At 41.4% G+C, this 14,262-nt stretch overlaps 1 protein-coding gene across 2 annotated transcripts; it reads left to right on the top strand.

Annotated features, from left to right (window-relative positions):
* Positions 1 to 218: 218 nt before the first annotated feature.
* Positions 219 to 13,875, top strand: LOC120059465 (serine/threonine-protein kinase Sgk2-like). 2 transcript variants are annotated; one of them, XM_039008534.1, is made up of 13 exons: positions 219 to 407; positions 5,488 to 5,558; positions 5,681 to 5,736; positions 6,254 to 6,311; positions 6,694 to 6,777; positions 7,407 to 7,538; positions 9,197 to 9,309; positions 9,416 to 9,452; positions 9,627 to 9,713; positions 9,842 to 9,937; positions 11,296 to 11,451; positions 11,645 to 11,734; positions 12,268 to 13,875. In XM_039008534.1, exons 2-13 carry the CDS (start codon positions 5,541 to 5,543, stop codon positions 12,424 to 12,426), a joined length of 1,086 nt encoding a protein of 361 aa, XP_038864462.1. In that variant the 5' UTR covers positions 219 to 407; positions 5,488 to 5,540; the 3' UTR covers positions 12,427 to 13,875. The 2 variants fall into 2 exon arrangements, with proteins under 2 accessions (XP_038864462.1, XP_038864463.1); XM_039008535.1 differs by lacking the exon at positions 219 to 407 and adding an exon at positions 1,378 to 1,461.
* Positions 13,876 to 14,262: the final 387 nt, after the last annotated feature.

The raw sequence follows: 14,262 nt of genomic DNA, 5'->3' as shown, positions 1-14,262 counted from the left end.
AGTTTTTTTTTCTTCTGTGAGTGCTGAGGGGTTTTTAGTGGAGCACTTGGAAAGGACGTGAGCGCCGGAGCAGTGAGCAAGCACCGCTCTATGAGCGATGAGCGGGATATGCGACCGCTCAACTCTGCTCAAACACTCTGCTCCCCATAGCTCCGAATTGACATGATTGGTTGACGTCAGGTGGGGGCGGTAGCCGACGTCCTGTATAAATACAAAATCACTTCCTTAACAAGTTCCTTCGCTATAGTTCTGGTCTTCTCCGTTTAGCGCAAGAAGTATGAAAGCTCTGAAGTCTGCGGAGGCTGTAAATGCTGTACGGCCACTTCAGACGGCGGATTGACCAAGCAGAGCCTATAACTAGGCTTTGCACGTTCGCTGTCACGCAGCAGTGTCAGAGAGGAAAAAAGGTTCGTGACAGGCATGCTTGCAGATTTGCAGAAAATAAAACGGCTTCTTTAGCTCAAACGGTTAAAATATTATCCATAGTAACAGAGCTAACTTTTTATCTTCCTGCGCAATTTCACATGCATTTGATAGAATTTCATGTCGCGGGCCGTTTTAAACTAATCCCGGGCGCTAAAATTCAGCCCTGGCGTTTCACCCCCCCCCCCCCCCCCCCCCCTTTCAGGGTAAAATTTCAGCTGAACTTTGAGAGGACTGTTGCCTAACTACTTTTAAAAAAGCGTGTTTCTATCGAAGACCTACAAAACTAAAGTAATTACCCGTTTTAGACTGAAAGATATAAATACATTTTGTCAAACCTGAGAGGCTCTCCATGCTCATTAGTTGCTTATTCAACATATTTTCTGCCACTTCACTCAATCCAGTTTTAAAAGTATCCCCTTCCTAGCTGTTTTACTAAAACCAACCTGAAATGTTCCCTTGGCGAAATATTCCCAGATTGTCATAAAACAGCCATACATGTGGTCTCGTTTCTGCATCTCCAAATGTTGCAAGAGGTAAAAGAGTATGCGCTTAAATTAGCTCATTCGGTGCAGCGGGAGTAGGGGTGTAGCGCTGCTGGAGCTCACCTAAGCGTTGCTCACAAGAGCTCCGCTACTTCTCACAAAGGTGGTAGGTGCTCGTTTAGTAAAGTTAGAGCAAAGCTGAATTAATGTCTTAGAAGATCCGATAACGATTCATTAGTATTCTACATAACACATTCCAATATAATAGCATAGTATAACGTTATTATTACACCAAAAACACCAATTTATTTATTTATTATGAGATTTTTGGATGGTTAGTTGAGCAATCAAGCCCCGACGATAGTGGATATCCATAAGGCTAGTTCATTATGTGACCCCCAACTAGCCCTAAAATGCAGGACAACAATAGCGCTGTGCTCTGAGCTGCGACAACAGCGCTGTGCTCTGAGCTTCGACACTTGACTCGAGCCAAGGGACTTCGGTCAGTCAGTCGATTAGACAGCACTCCACCGACCGCACGCACCTGCGACAGGTAGGCTTGAACTCAGTTTTAACATTTACTGCAGGTAGGTTGAGAATGTAGACAATGTACGGTAAAATGTAGCCTTTTATCTGTTTCTGGTTAGTGGTGACTGCAGGTCTGGTCCTTGCCATTCTGCCGCCATAGGGGAGACCAAAAAATGTCGCCCCCACAAAATTAGAATAGTCCCAGTCCAAATGAGGTTGAAAAGACATCTAAAATACTATTTTCCAGATAAGTTAGGTTCAATTTAAAATCTGAATGAAAGGTGAAAATGTATTTTCCATATGTTTAAACTGTTTCATATGTTCCATGTTTTCCATATATTTTCCATATGTTCCAGATGTACCTATTTTCCAGGACATTGAAAAATAAGTATTTTCCGGACGTTGAAATCAGGTTAATTTTTGGTTCTGAATGAAAGTTTAAAATACTTATTTTCCTGATGTTGAAAATATGTATTTTACAGATGTTGAAAATGTGTATTTTCCGAATATTGAAATCAGGATCAGTTTTGGTTCTGAATGAAAGTTGAAAATAAGTAATTTATAGATGTCTATGTTTGGGCCAAATCAAGGCTGGTCTAGAGCGGATAAAGTATGAACCAAACATATGATTGGTTCAGATTTGGTCCGGACCGAACCAAAAATCTATCTCCATGAATGTTGAAATCAAGGCCGGTCTGGACCGCACAAAATCTGAACCAAACATAGAAGTCTATGATTGGTTCAGATTTGGTCTGAACCCGATCAAAATCCAATGTCCGTGGATGTGGAAATCAAGGCCGGTTCGGAACTGCACCAAAAAAAGACACCCAAAAGGCTTTGATGTCGGTCTGTGCTTACTGAGAAGTAGCCTACAGTGCTGTCTGAAATTACATTTTATGAATGCCCATCTGTGGTAAGCCTACTGTTTGTAAAACACAAAAAGACGACGGATCGTGCTTACTGGGGTGTAGCCTACCATGTCAGCTACAATGCAATTTTATGAATGCCCATCCATGTGGTAGGTGCACCGTTTGTAAAACAGGCCATTACATTGGCTTTATGAGTCCTGATTCTTGTGACTAATCAACTTGGCTATTTAAGCTCTGAATATCAACTACCAAACTTTATCAGGAGTTATCGTGAGCCTATTTGCAATGTGTTTACACAGCGGGAAATGCAGAAGTATTTTCTTTTTCGCTATGATCAGCTTGTCAATAATTGATGGATACAAACTTGAAACCACTGATCATGACAATTGGGGTGAAACTCCTGGACAACAGTTGTGAATGCCGTTCCATATTGTCCATTTTACTTTGACCTGTCCTATTTTTAGGATATGTTGTTTGTTATCATGACATCTCATTTTTATTTGATTGAGTGCCATTTAGGCTAGGCCATTTGACCAGAGAAACCTGCACGATGTAAAAAGGTCATTACATTGTCATACATTTTATCTCCAGCCTGTAGGCTACAGAAAAGACCACATACTATTTCTACCATATCCTATATCTGCTACATTTATTGATGTTCGAGAAAAAAAAATGACAGCGCTGCAGGAATGCATTTCTTCAAACAGCACCCTGGAGAGGCGTGCTGGGAATGGACAAGCAAAATATTTAGCGCCTTTGACAATGTGGCCAATGCTTATCAAAGGGGCGTCATCAGCGCACACCTAAAAAAAGCGATATGCCACTGGTTGAGAGAAATTGTCATTGTTTCTTGGCGCAGAATTAAGTGAGGTTTTATGTGTTGTTGTTTGGAGGTGCGTCTTGGTGCGTTTATCTCAGAAAATGCCGCCCTCGTCAACCTTCCGCCATAGGTGGCCGCCTAATCCTGCCTAATGAGCGGGCCAGCCGTGGGTGAATGTTTGAAATATGGTTTTATCAAGTTGGAAAATGTTCTCCAAATACTCGAAATAGCCTTGTAATCACTCGAGGAATACAATGGTAAACCGTAATAGGCTAGTCTATTTAAGACCTTTGATACAGTGCATTCGGGAAGTATTCAGACCCCTTGACTTTTTCCACATTTTGTTACGTTACAGCCTTAATCTAAAATGGATTAAATAAAACAATTTCCTCATCAATCTACACCAAATATCCGATAATGACAAAGCGAAAACCGTTTTTTAGATTTTTTTTTGCAAAAAAAACGAATAAATATCAGAAATACCTTTTTTCTATAAGTATTCAGACCCTTTGCTGTGAGACTCAAAATTGAGCTCAGGTGCATCCTGTTTCCATTGATCATCCTTGATATTTCTACAACTTGATTGGAGTCCACCTGTGGTAAATTCAATTGATTGGACATGATTTGGAAAGGCACACACCTGTCTATATAAGGTCCCACAGTAGACAGCGCATGTCAGAGCAAAAACCAAGCCATGATGTCGAAGGAATTGTCCATAGAGCTATGAGACAGGATTGTGTCGAGGCACAGATCTGGGGAAGAGTACCAAAACATTTCTGCAGCTTTGAAGGTCCCCAAGAACGCAATGGCCTCCATCATTCTTAAATGGAAGAAGTTTGGAACCACCAAGACTCTTCCTAGAGCTGGCCGCCCTGCAATACGGAGCAATTGGGGGAGAAGGGCCTTGGTCGAGAAGGGCCTTGGTCAGGTAGGTGACCAATAACCCGATGGTCACTCTGACAGAGCTCCAAAGTTCCTCTGTGGAGATGGGAGAACATTCCAGAAGAACAACCATCTCTGCAGGACTCCACCAATCAGGCCTTTATGGTAGAGTGGCCAGACCGAAGCCACTCCTCAGTAAAAGGCACACGACAGCCCGCTTCGAGTTTGCCAAAAGGCACCTAAAGGACTCTCAGACCCTGAGAAACAAGATTCTCTGGTCTGATGAAACCAAGATTGAACACTTTGGCCTGAATGCCAAGCGTCACGTCTGTAGGAAACTTGGCACCATCCCTACGGTGAAGCATGGTGGTGGCAGCAGCATGCTGTGGGAATGTTTTTCAGTGGCAGGAACTGGGAGATTAGTCAGGATCAAGGGAAAGATGAATGGAGTAAAATACAGATCCTTGATGAAAACCTGCTCCAGAACGCTCAAGACCTCAGACTGGGGGCGAAGGTTCGCCTTCCAACAGGACAACGACCCTAAGCACACAGCCAAGACAACGCAGGAGTGGCTTTGGGACAAGTCTTTAAATGTCATTGAGTGGCCCAGCCAGAGCCCAGACTTGAACCCGATCTAACATCTCTGGAGAGACCTGAAAATAGCTGTGCAGCGACGCTCCCCATCCAACCTGACAGAGCTTGAGAGGATGCTAATTTCTAAGAACATGTTTTTGCTTTGTCATTATTGGGTATTGTGTGTAGATTGATGGGGGAAAAATAATGTAATCCATTTTAGAATAAGGCTGTAATGTAACAAAATGTCTAAAAAGTCAAGGGGTCTGAATACTTCCCAAATGCACTGTATGTGTGTATTTTTTATGCTGACAGAATAGGTCTGTTGAATGTTTTCATAGTTTGTGAACACCCTATTTGTAATTTGTGCTTGTATTTACACAATGGTATAATTTGAGAATATAAAGCCTATAATAATCCCAAAGCCCTAATTAGAGGGTAATACACATGACTGTAGACATAGATATCAACCTTCAAATGGGTTTCTAACTTTCCACACATCTACTGTAGCACATTACAATCTACTCTTGAGGACATATGGCTGTTTATTCAGTAGGCCTAAAGGTTAAACATTTCTTAAGACCATGGAAGGAACATTTCAAAACATTCAGACATTCTTGGCAAGTGACCGTGTGTGGGGGAGATTGAAATTGGTTTGAATAATGACCGAAGCAGTCCCGCACACATTTGTGGACATGGGAAAGTAATATTTGCCATGTAAAACTGTCCACTGATATGAACTCTCCAAAACAACTAATATCCTTTGTTGTGTCTGCCTGTGTTGGGTTTCAAACCAGAACTACCAGTTTGTCATTGTCAAGCTGGCATAGGGGGACCAGCAGCAGAGTCACACTGTGGGGTGCTATCATGTCATTATGTTCCTATTGTGTCCTCTTTGTAATGACAGGTCTGTGAAGCACTGATGTAGGCTCCCCGGTGGGCAAGGAATGGACCAAGGCCATGGCGAATTGTAATCCAGTGAGTGTTTCAGTCTGTAGTGTGCTGTGCTATAGTCAATCAAGGATGTCATCCTATTTTTGCTACTGGTTGTTTACACTGCTTTGCTCTATCATTCATCATTTTGTCTACTTGTCTTCTAGCTTAGATCACCGTCCACCCTCAGTGAGGTCAACCTGGGACCCTCGGCAAACCCACAGTATGTACAGTATTAAGAGTAATGGGTTTCAGTGATTTGTAATGCCCTGTAGAACTGACATCTGGTAACCCTTTACCAACAGAATTGTGATCCTGGTGCATTCATTAACAAAACTATTTTCTCCTCGATATGATGCCATACATCCGCTGCAACCACTAACGTACACTGCTGTACTTTGCTATTGAGACTTGGGTCTCTTTTCAATCCGCATGGTGGAAATTCAGCTTTAACGCGTGATTGAAATTTAAAGGCATTGTTCCCGCTTTAGCGGAGACTGTATTCGCGATAAACACTGCATGCATCGGCTCAATCTGAAATGACCTTTACATTTCTATTGCGGAATCTGTAACGCTTCAGCTTCACCTATTGAATAGAGCCCTTGATCGAACATGCTATTTCATGCATCATACCAGAGTCATGTTGCGAGACGGTTGTCTCTGCCATAACCTGTCATGATACGTGTAATGTCAATCCGTATGACACAGATATCTGTATCATTATTCCTGTCTTGTTTCAGTGCCAAGCCCACTGACTTTGACTTCTTGGCTGTTATTGGAAAAGGGACCTATGGGAAGGTAAGACAGACTACACTGCTGTCTGTCTGATAAAAGGCTGCATGCCTTCATCAATGATTAACTCTGTCTATGCAGGACTGTTAAGGTTACCTTGATGAAAAGGCAAAAACAAACCAATGAATGAGGATAAGGTTGTTGACAAATTGTACTCCGGATGAGTAGCCATTTTTAATTTGTCCAGTTAATTTGCAGTCCCTTTTCATTGTGTCTATGACTACTTTCTTTCTATGTTTTGTGTGACTGTTAATCAAATATGTTATTTGTGTGTATTTCATTGACCTTCTAGATTGATTTAAGATATGTTTATGATAAGAGTGTCATATTAGTAGGTGAAGTTTTGAGTAAACAACCAGAGATTTATTGGCAACCACCCTGCATCCAGGTCCTGCTCGCCAAGCTCAAAGCTGACAACAAATTCTATGCGGTCAAAGTTTTACAGAAGAAAGTCATCCTGAAGAAAAAGGAGGTTGGTCTATAAACATTTTATTTAGTTATTCATTCTCCCAAACAACTCACATATAGGTTATTTATTTTCTGTGGTAAAGGTCCATTAAATTACACCAATAAAACCCTTTTTGTCAGTATATATTCAACGTGTGTATGAATTTTACTGTGTAGCAGAACTGGTTGAGCCTAAGTCTGTTGTGTGTTTCTAAGAAAGATAATATCTAATCTAATCTGAAGTGTGTTCTGTCCTTTGTACTCTGACAGACTGATTATACAGCCCCCGGTCTCTGTGTTTCTTACAAACTGTACATTCCCATAATCAGAACTGTTTCTTCCCCTTGGTTTTGTATCACTTGATACTTATAAGCAAGTCTTGGACTTTATGAGCTACTTACAGACACACGTCATAGCTGTCTGACAGACCTAGTCAGATGTGTGTAGACGGCTGCACTTGTGACTTAAAGCAGCATAAATAACACTGTGGACCTTTTAGGAAAGAGGTGTCTCGCTCTCTCCCCACTCTTTCTGTGTATTGTCTCTTGTCTCGCGCTTGGGGCTGAAGCAGTGGTGCTGACAGGGGCCTGTATTCGGCTGTGTCCTGCTCTCTGCCTCGTGTCTGCTGGTTCAATGCTGCTTTGTGTCCTCTAGCAAAAGAACATCATGGCAGAGAGAAACGTGCTGCTGAAGAGCCTGAAGCACCCTTTCCTGGTGGGCCTCCACTACTCCTTCCAGACCCCAGAGAAGCTCTACTTTGTCCTGGACTATGTCAACGGGGGAGAGGTAGCTGGCTAATGGCCCTGGGTTTCCTGAAAGGTTGCATATGATATGCAAATGACAAAAGGAATGGACTGTAGCAATGTTCCTAATAAGCCATCCTTTATTTACAGTACCAGTCAACAGTTTTGACACACCTACTCATTCAAGGGTTCTTCATTATTTTTATTCTATTCTACATTGTAGAATAATAGTGAAGACATCAAAACTATGAAATAGCACATATGGAATCGTGTAGTAACCAAAAAAGTGTTAAACAAATCAAAATATAGTTTAGATTCTTCAAAGTAGCCACCCTTTGCCTTGATGACAGCTTTGCACATGCTTGGCATTCTCTCAATCAGCTTCACCTGGAATGCTTTTCCAACATTCTTGAAGGAGTTCGCATATATGCTGAGCACTTGTTGGCTGCTTTTCCCACACTCTGCGGTCCAACTCATCCCAAACCATCTCAATTGGGTTGAGGTTGGGTGATTGTGGAGGCCAGGTCATCTGATGCAGCATTCCATCACTCTCCTTCTTGGTCAAATATCCCTTACACAGCCTGGAAATGTGTGTTGGGTCATTGTCCTGTTGAAGAACAATTGATAGTCCCACTAAGCGCAATCCAAATGGGATGGCGTGTCGCTGCAGAAAGCTGTGGTAGCCAGGCTGGTTAAGTGTGCCTTGAATTCTAAATAAATCACAGAGTGTCACCAGCAAAGCACCCCCACACCATCACACCTCCTCTTCCATGCTTCACGGTGGGAACCACACATGCGGAGATCCTCCGTTCACCTACTCTGCGTCTCACAAAGACACGGCGGTTGGAACCAAAAATCTCAAATTTGGACTCATAAGACCAAAGGACAGATTTCCACCGGTCTAATGTCCATTGCTCATGTTTCTTGGTTACAGATTGACTGACCTTCACGTCTTAAAGTAATAATGGACTGTCATTTATCTTTGCTTATTTGAGCTGTTCTTGCCATAAGATGGACTTGGTCTTTCACCAAATAGGGCTATCTTCGGTATATCACCCCTACCTTGTCACAACACAACTGATTGGCTCAAACGTATTAAGAAGGAAATAAATTCCACAAATTAACTTTTAACAAGGCACACATGTTAATTGAAATGCATTCCAGGTGACTACCTCATGAAGCTGGTTGAGAGAATGCCAAGAGTGTGCAAAGCTGTAATCAAGGCAAAGGGAGGTTACTTTGAAGAATCTCAAATATAAAATATATTTCGATTTGTTTAACACTTTTTTGCTTACTACATGATTCCATATGTGTTATTTCATAGTTTTGATGTATTCTCTATTATTCTACAATGTAGAAAATAGTAAAAATAAAGAACAACCCTTGAATGAGTAGGTGTGTCAACTTTTGACTGGTACTGTATATTAAAGCTGCCAAGCTATTGACAGCACAGAAACAGCAGAGCAGTGTGTCATAGCCCTGGGCTTAGTCACACTTTACTCCCATTTAATCATCGGCTCAGTCCAAAGTCTCTGTGTCACAGTATTATGATGAGTTAATCATGTAGTGGTAGTAATATGACATGCTTTGTCAGAGCCCAGGAGACTGACAGTTAAAACAACAAGACAGAACTGTTTTCTTTCTCCCTCTTATCGCTAACCTCTTCTTCTCCCTCTCATTCTCTCTCTCTCTGTCTTGAAGATCTTCTTCCACCTGCAGAGGGAGCGGTGCTTCTTGGAGCCGAGGGCTCGGTTCTATGCTGCTGAGGTTGCCAGTGCCATCGGCTACCTTCACTCCCTCAACATCGTTTACAGGTCAGACAGTTTTGCAAAGGCACATTCACGTAGAAGCGACACGTTATTATGTACACTATTGAGGGTCAGTGAAATCAAATATCTTTGTTTGTTTGTTCTTTTGTAGAGATCTGAAGCCAGAGAATATTCTCTTAGACTCTCAGGTCAGTGCTGACTCATAAGTGGATGTAACGTTATTGGATTGTTTTCAATATCTCAACTCACTTCCTTCTCATCTTAGAGAAGATGGTTCAAGATTTCGCAAAACAGTATCATACGCAGTCCGTAAGTTCTTGTAAGATTGATTGGGAAAGTGCTTAAAACGATGTGTGTTCCAGGGCCACGTGGTGCTTACGGACTTTGGGCTGTGTAAAGAGGGAGTGGAGCCGGAGACCACCACGTCCACTTTCTGTGGAACCCCTGAGGTGAGGGATAGCCCTGAGATTGTGTCTGTGCTCAATGATATGTTAATGATAACATATGTCTAATAGTCACTTATAGCTCTATATATCCATCTGTGTATTTCTCTCTCTCTCTCTCTCTCTCTCTGTAGTATTTGGCCCCTGAGATTCTGCGTAAGGAGCCCTATGACCGCACTGTGGACTGGTGGTGTCTGGGAGCTGTGCTCTATGAGATGATCTATAGTCTTGTACGTTTTTGAATCTCAGCCACCCAATGCGTTTACTTGCGGCGTATAGTTAAATGTACTAAAGAGGAACAATGGAGATGCACATGTTAATCCACAGAATCTTTTCATGTGTTTATTTTCAAAGGATAAAGCTAAGAACGTTAACAACTTTAAAGTTAAGAACACTAATAACAACATGGAATAAAATGAAATGTGTTCTACAAGATCAAATATCACTCCCTAAAAACACAATCGTTGGATAGCTTTTTAAGAATTCACTGATACATTGGTGCACATGGAAAACTAAAGGCAAATAAATCATAAATGACTTGGTAATAGGAAATACATTTATTTCCATGACAGGATTAAAAAGCAATTTTGGATTGACCAATGTAGATATTTTCAAATACATGCAACTTAAAAGTTTTATATCACAAAATTTTGATTAGGAATCAAAGCAATCTTGAGGGAATCCTATTTGAGTCAGAAAACTATATTCATATGGTAGGTAAACTATACAAAACCTTGCAGAGAGCATATTAACTGACAATATCTTAGAAAAAATATAAACTATTGGAACCAAGACTTAACTGATATTGGCACAAGATGGAGGAAATGTTGGAACATAACTAATGAAATTACAGTTAAACGAAAAAATACGCTTAATCCAATATAAACTAATGTATAGAATTTATTATACAAAATTCACATTCTACAGCACAACGGCAGTCATGTCTTAAGTGTAAAACTAACAAAGACTCAATAATCCAGGCCTTCTGGGAATTTGATGAAGTCCAAAAGTTATGGGCAGAGTTAGAAAGTTGGCTGTCAGAAGTATTAGAATATAAATGTACTTTTAATCCGTCTGTCTACATATTATAAGACGTGGCATATGAGGGTGCAGTGAGGTACCCGACGGGTCGGACGATACTTTTCTCGTCAATCATCTTGAAAAAACGTATACTTCAAAACTGGAAATCAACACAATGGAAAGGTCAAATGCTTTATTATCTTAATTTTTAACGTGCGTGGGCGACGGAGAGAATCAAAATGGCGCAGTTTGAGACCATGTGGCAGAGAGTGATGCGGGTGCTAGAGATGGAGGTGTGAGCTTGAGGGTCAGGGCAGGTGTGATGTAGTTGTTTGTGTGATGTATAGTCGTTTGTATGTGTATGTTTTGTATTTTTAAAGAAAAGTAGTACTAAAATAAAATCGTTTTTGAATCTTATATAGCTACTGTACTTAGTGCAATCTAAGGCCAATCCAAATATTATTTCCTTGTGCAGCAAATGTCCAAGACAATTGTTACCAACTTCAGGAAAGGTTTCTGGAGTAGCTGGTGGCTACAGTGTCTCTTCTCCGTTCTACTTCGTTTCTAGCCTCCTTTTTACAGCCGGGACATGTCTGAGCTGTATGATGGTATCCTGCACAAGCCTCTGCCTCTGCCCCCAGGGAAGTCAGACGCTGTCTGTAGTCTGCTCCAGAGCCTCCTGCAGAAGGACCAGCACTGCAGGCTGGGAGCCATCGATGACTTTGTGAGTGGCTGACTAGACCCACACCATGGACCATGGGTTGCATCTGAAATGGCACCCTATACCCAATATAGTGCACTACTTTTGTGCCATTTCGGAAGCAACCCCATGCCTTTGCCGGTTACTGTGTTTCACTAATGTTCACTCAGTTATACATCGCTTATATCTTGTATATGATTCTTGTTTTACTTTGCAGTTAGAAATCAAGAACCATGTGTTCTTCTCCCCGATTAACTGGGATGACCTGTACCACAAGCGGATCACTCCTCCATACTACCCCAATGTGGTGAGTTGTTGGCACAGTCTATAACATTGGTGGGCAATTAGATCCAGCCGCGGGCCAATTTTTGTTGGAGTGGATGGTCGGGGGGGAGGGGCAGAACATAATCATTTGTACACTGCAAATTGACCACAACTAAGCCCCCCAAAAAAGATTGTATTTGAAAAGAACACTCATTTCATACCTTGATTACATTGAGACACGATCGCATATCTTTTTTATTTTTTTGGTGGGAATACTTGGGAACAGATTTCCAACATAATTCTTTTTTGGGGCTGATTTGCTGGAGATTTTACTGTCTTTTTTGACCAAAAACTACCCCCCCCCCCCCACACTTTTGGGGGCCAAAATAAATTGCCTGTTGCCGACCCCTGGCCTATAACATGCCGGTTGTTTCTTACCATATTCTCTAACCTTGACAGCTCTTTCTCTAAAACTTTCTCTCACTACCTTTCTTTCCTCGTTTTAGCCTTCACACTCTCGGTCTCTTTTCTCTATCACTTTGCTCAATTCCCTAACATGTCTCCTCTCTCCTCCAGAAAGGGCCAGCGGACACCCAGCACATAGACCCAGAGTTCACCAGAGAGATGGTGCCTAACTCGGTGGGCCGCACCCCTGAGTTGAACGCCAGCACCAGCAGCAACAACGCCTTCAATGGCTTCTCCTACGTCTGTGGTGAAGAAGACAGCTTCCTCTAAGACAGGGAAGAAGGGCCCTCACAGCACCACCACTGCCTGAGCTCGAGGTTGAAGTTACCCCTAACCACATATCTAGGATTCAATTCCTCAACCCCAAATCCTAACCTTAACCTCTAAGTCAGGAGGTGAAAAAGATATTTGGCCCTTGATCAGTTAGTGGCAACCTCTATCAACTTCATTGGCCACAGCCATAAAAATAGAGCACATTGAACAGAATGCACTTTTTGTGTAGGCTATGCACAGTGGCTGCCACGTCTGTTCATCTAGACGTCATTAGAACAGGCAGATGCAGCAGGCTCTAATGATATGTGTGAAAATCTAGTCCAAACCATTTCTGCTCTTTTATTGCTGTTTTTAATACAAACACGGTGGACCTTCCAAACATTTGTTATTTTAAATGAAATGTGATGATTGTCCAACAATATATTATTGATTTGAAAACATGCTGTTTCTGTTATCACTGATTTTTTTGTAGATTAGATTAGAGGCTCGACTCTATTTGTTGCATCTAGGCATGCTTAAAGGGATAGCTCACCCAAATTACAAATGTACTTATTGGTTTCCTTTCCCTGTCAGCAGTCTATAGAAAAGGTTTGACGGCAATTATAGAAGATTTGAACATGCGTGGAAAATGTGCGTATCAGTACCATGACTTAAATGGGATTTGTGCCACAAATGCCACAGTCATGGTACCGATATAAGCAATCTATGGACAAGGTATGACAGCAATCGATGCTTTGGCTTCCCTGGCACTGTTTCTAAATGTACAAAAGCTGAAGAACATTCGCACATACAGGTACTTTTTTTGCCGGTGCTGGAGTTATTGGGAAACTCATGAAAAATGTAAACACTGCACACTGCTGTTCATGCTCCCAGGTGATTTTATTGAAACAAAGTCTAGACCCTTAGGTCTTCATCAGGCATCCAACGTTTTAGCATTTGTGGAACAAATCCTGGTACCGATATTAGCACTTTTTCACACACAGGTTCAAGTCATGTATAAGTGACTTTGTTGAGCTTCACAATCAGTTTGAGATACTTTCTCGTGATTTGAACATGTCGGAAAATGCTAATATTGGTACAAGGACTTGGCTGGATTTGTTCCACAAATGCTAAAACCTTAGCATTTGGAAACATTTCAAGGGGAAATAAAACCAAAGCATAGATTGCTGTTATACCATAGACTTCTTACAGGGTAAGGAAACCAACGTGTTATTTTGTAATGTGGGTGAGCTATGCCTTTAACAGCAACATAAACCTACGCCATCTTCTTACAACTGTAAAGGTGCGTGCCATGGTGTTCTTAACCTTGTGAAACAAGCCATATGATTGTGTCAACACGACGGGTGACATTAAAGACTGACTTATGCCAGCACTGTGTTAAAGGCGACTGATGCTCAATGAAGTATGTGTACATAAAAACGTAAAAATAAATAACTATCCATATGTTTACCGTGTCTTGCATTGACAGAGCTTCCATCTGATTGAAGTGTGAAACGAAAACCACCATTATGAAGAAATAATTACTATATACTCTTTATTTCTCTAAGCATTTTATTTTCTTCAAGCAAAACATACAAAGGTAGCACTAAAAGGGCTTTATGCAAATGTTTTATTTCCAATATCAACAGATTTCAGATCAACTAAATGTGTTCCTAAAACTGAAAACAGTTTCTAAATCAATTAAAAACAAGACAAAAAGGCAAGACGGGGATCGGTTACTGACAGAGTACATGCTGAACAGCTCATCACATTTATTTCACGCTGCTCAGAGGACATGCGTGTTTTTTTCCTGTTTTGGGATGTATTGTGCGTGTGTTTGACAAAAAACATCTG

Source organism: Salvelinus namaycush, chromosome 14 (genome assembly GCF_016432855.1).
Source record: "Salvelinus namaycush isolate Seneca chromosome 14, SaNama_1.0, whole genome shotgun sequence".
In the NCBI taxonomy this organism is placed as follows: domain Eukaryota; kingdom Metazoa; phylum Chordata; class Actinopteri; order Salmoniformes; family Salmonidae; genus Salvelinus; species Salvelinus namaycush.
The sequence above is the reverse complement of the archived record's forward strand: the minus strand, read 5'-3'. Positions and strand labels throughout refer to the sequence as shown.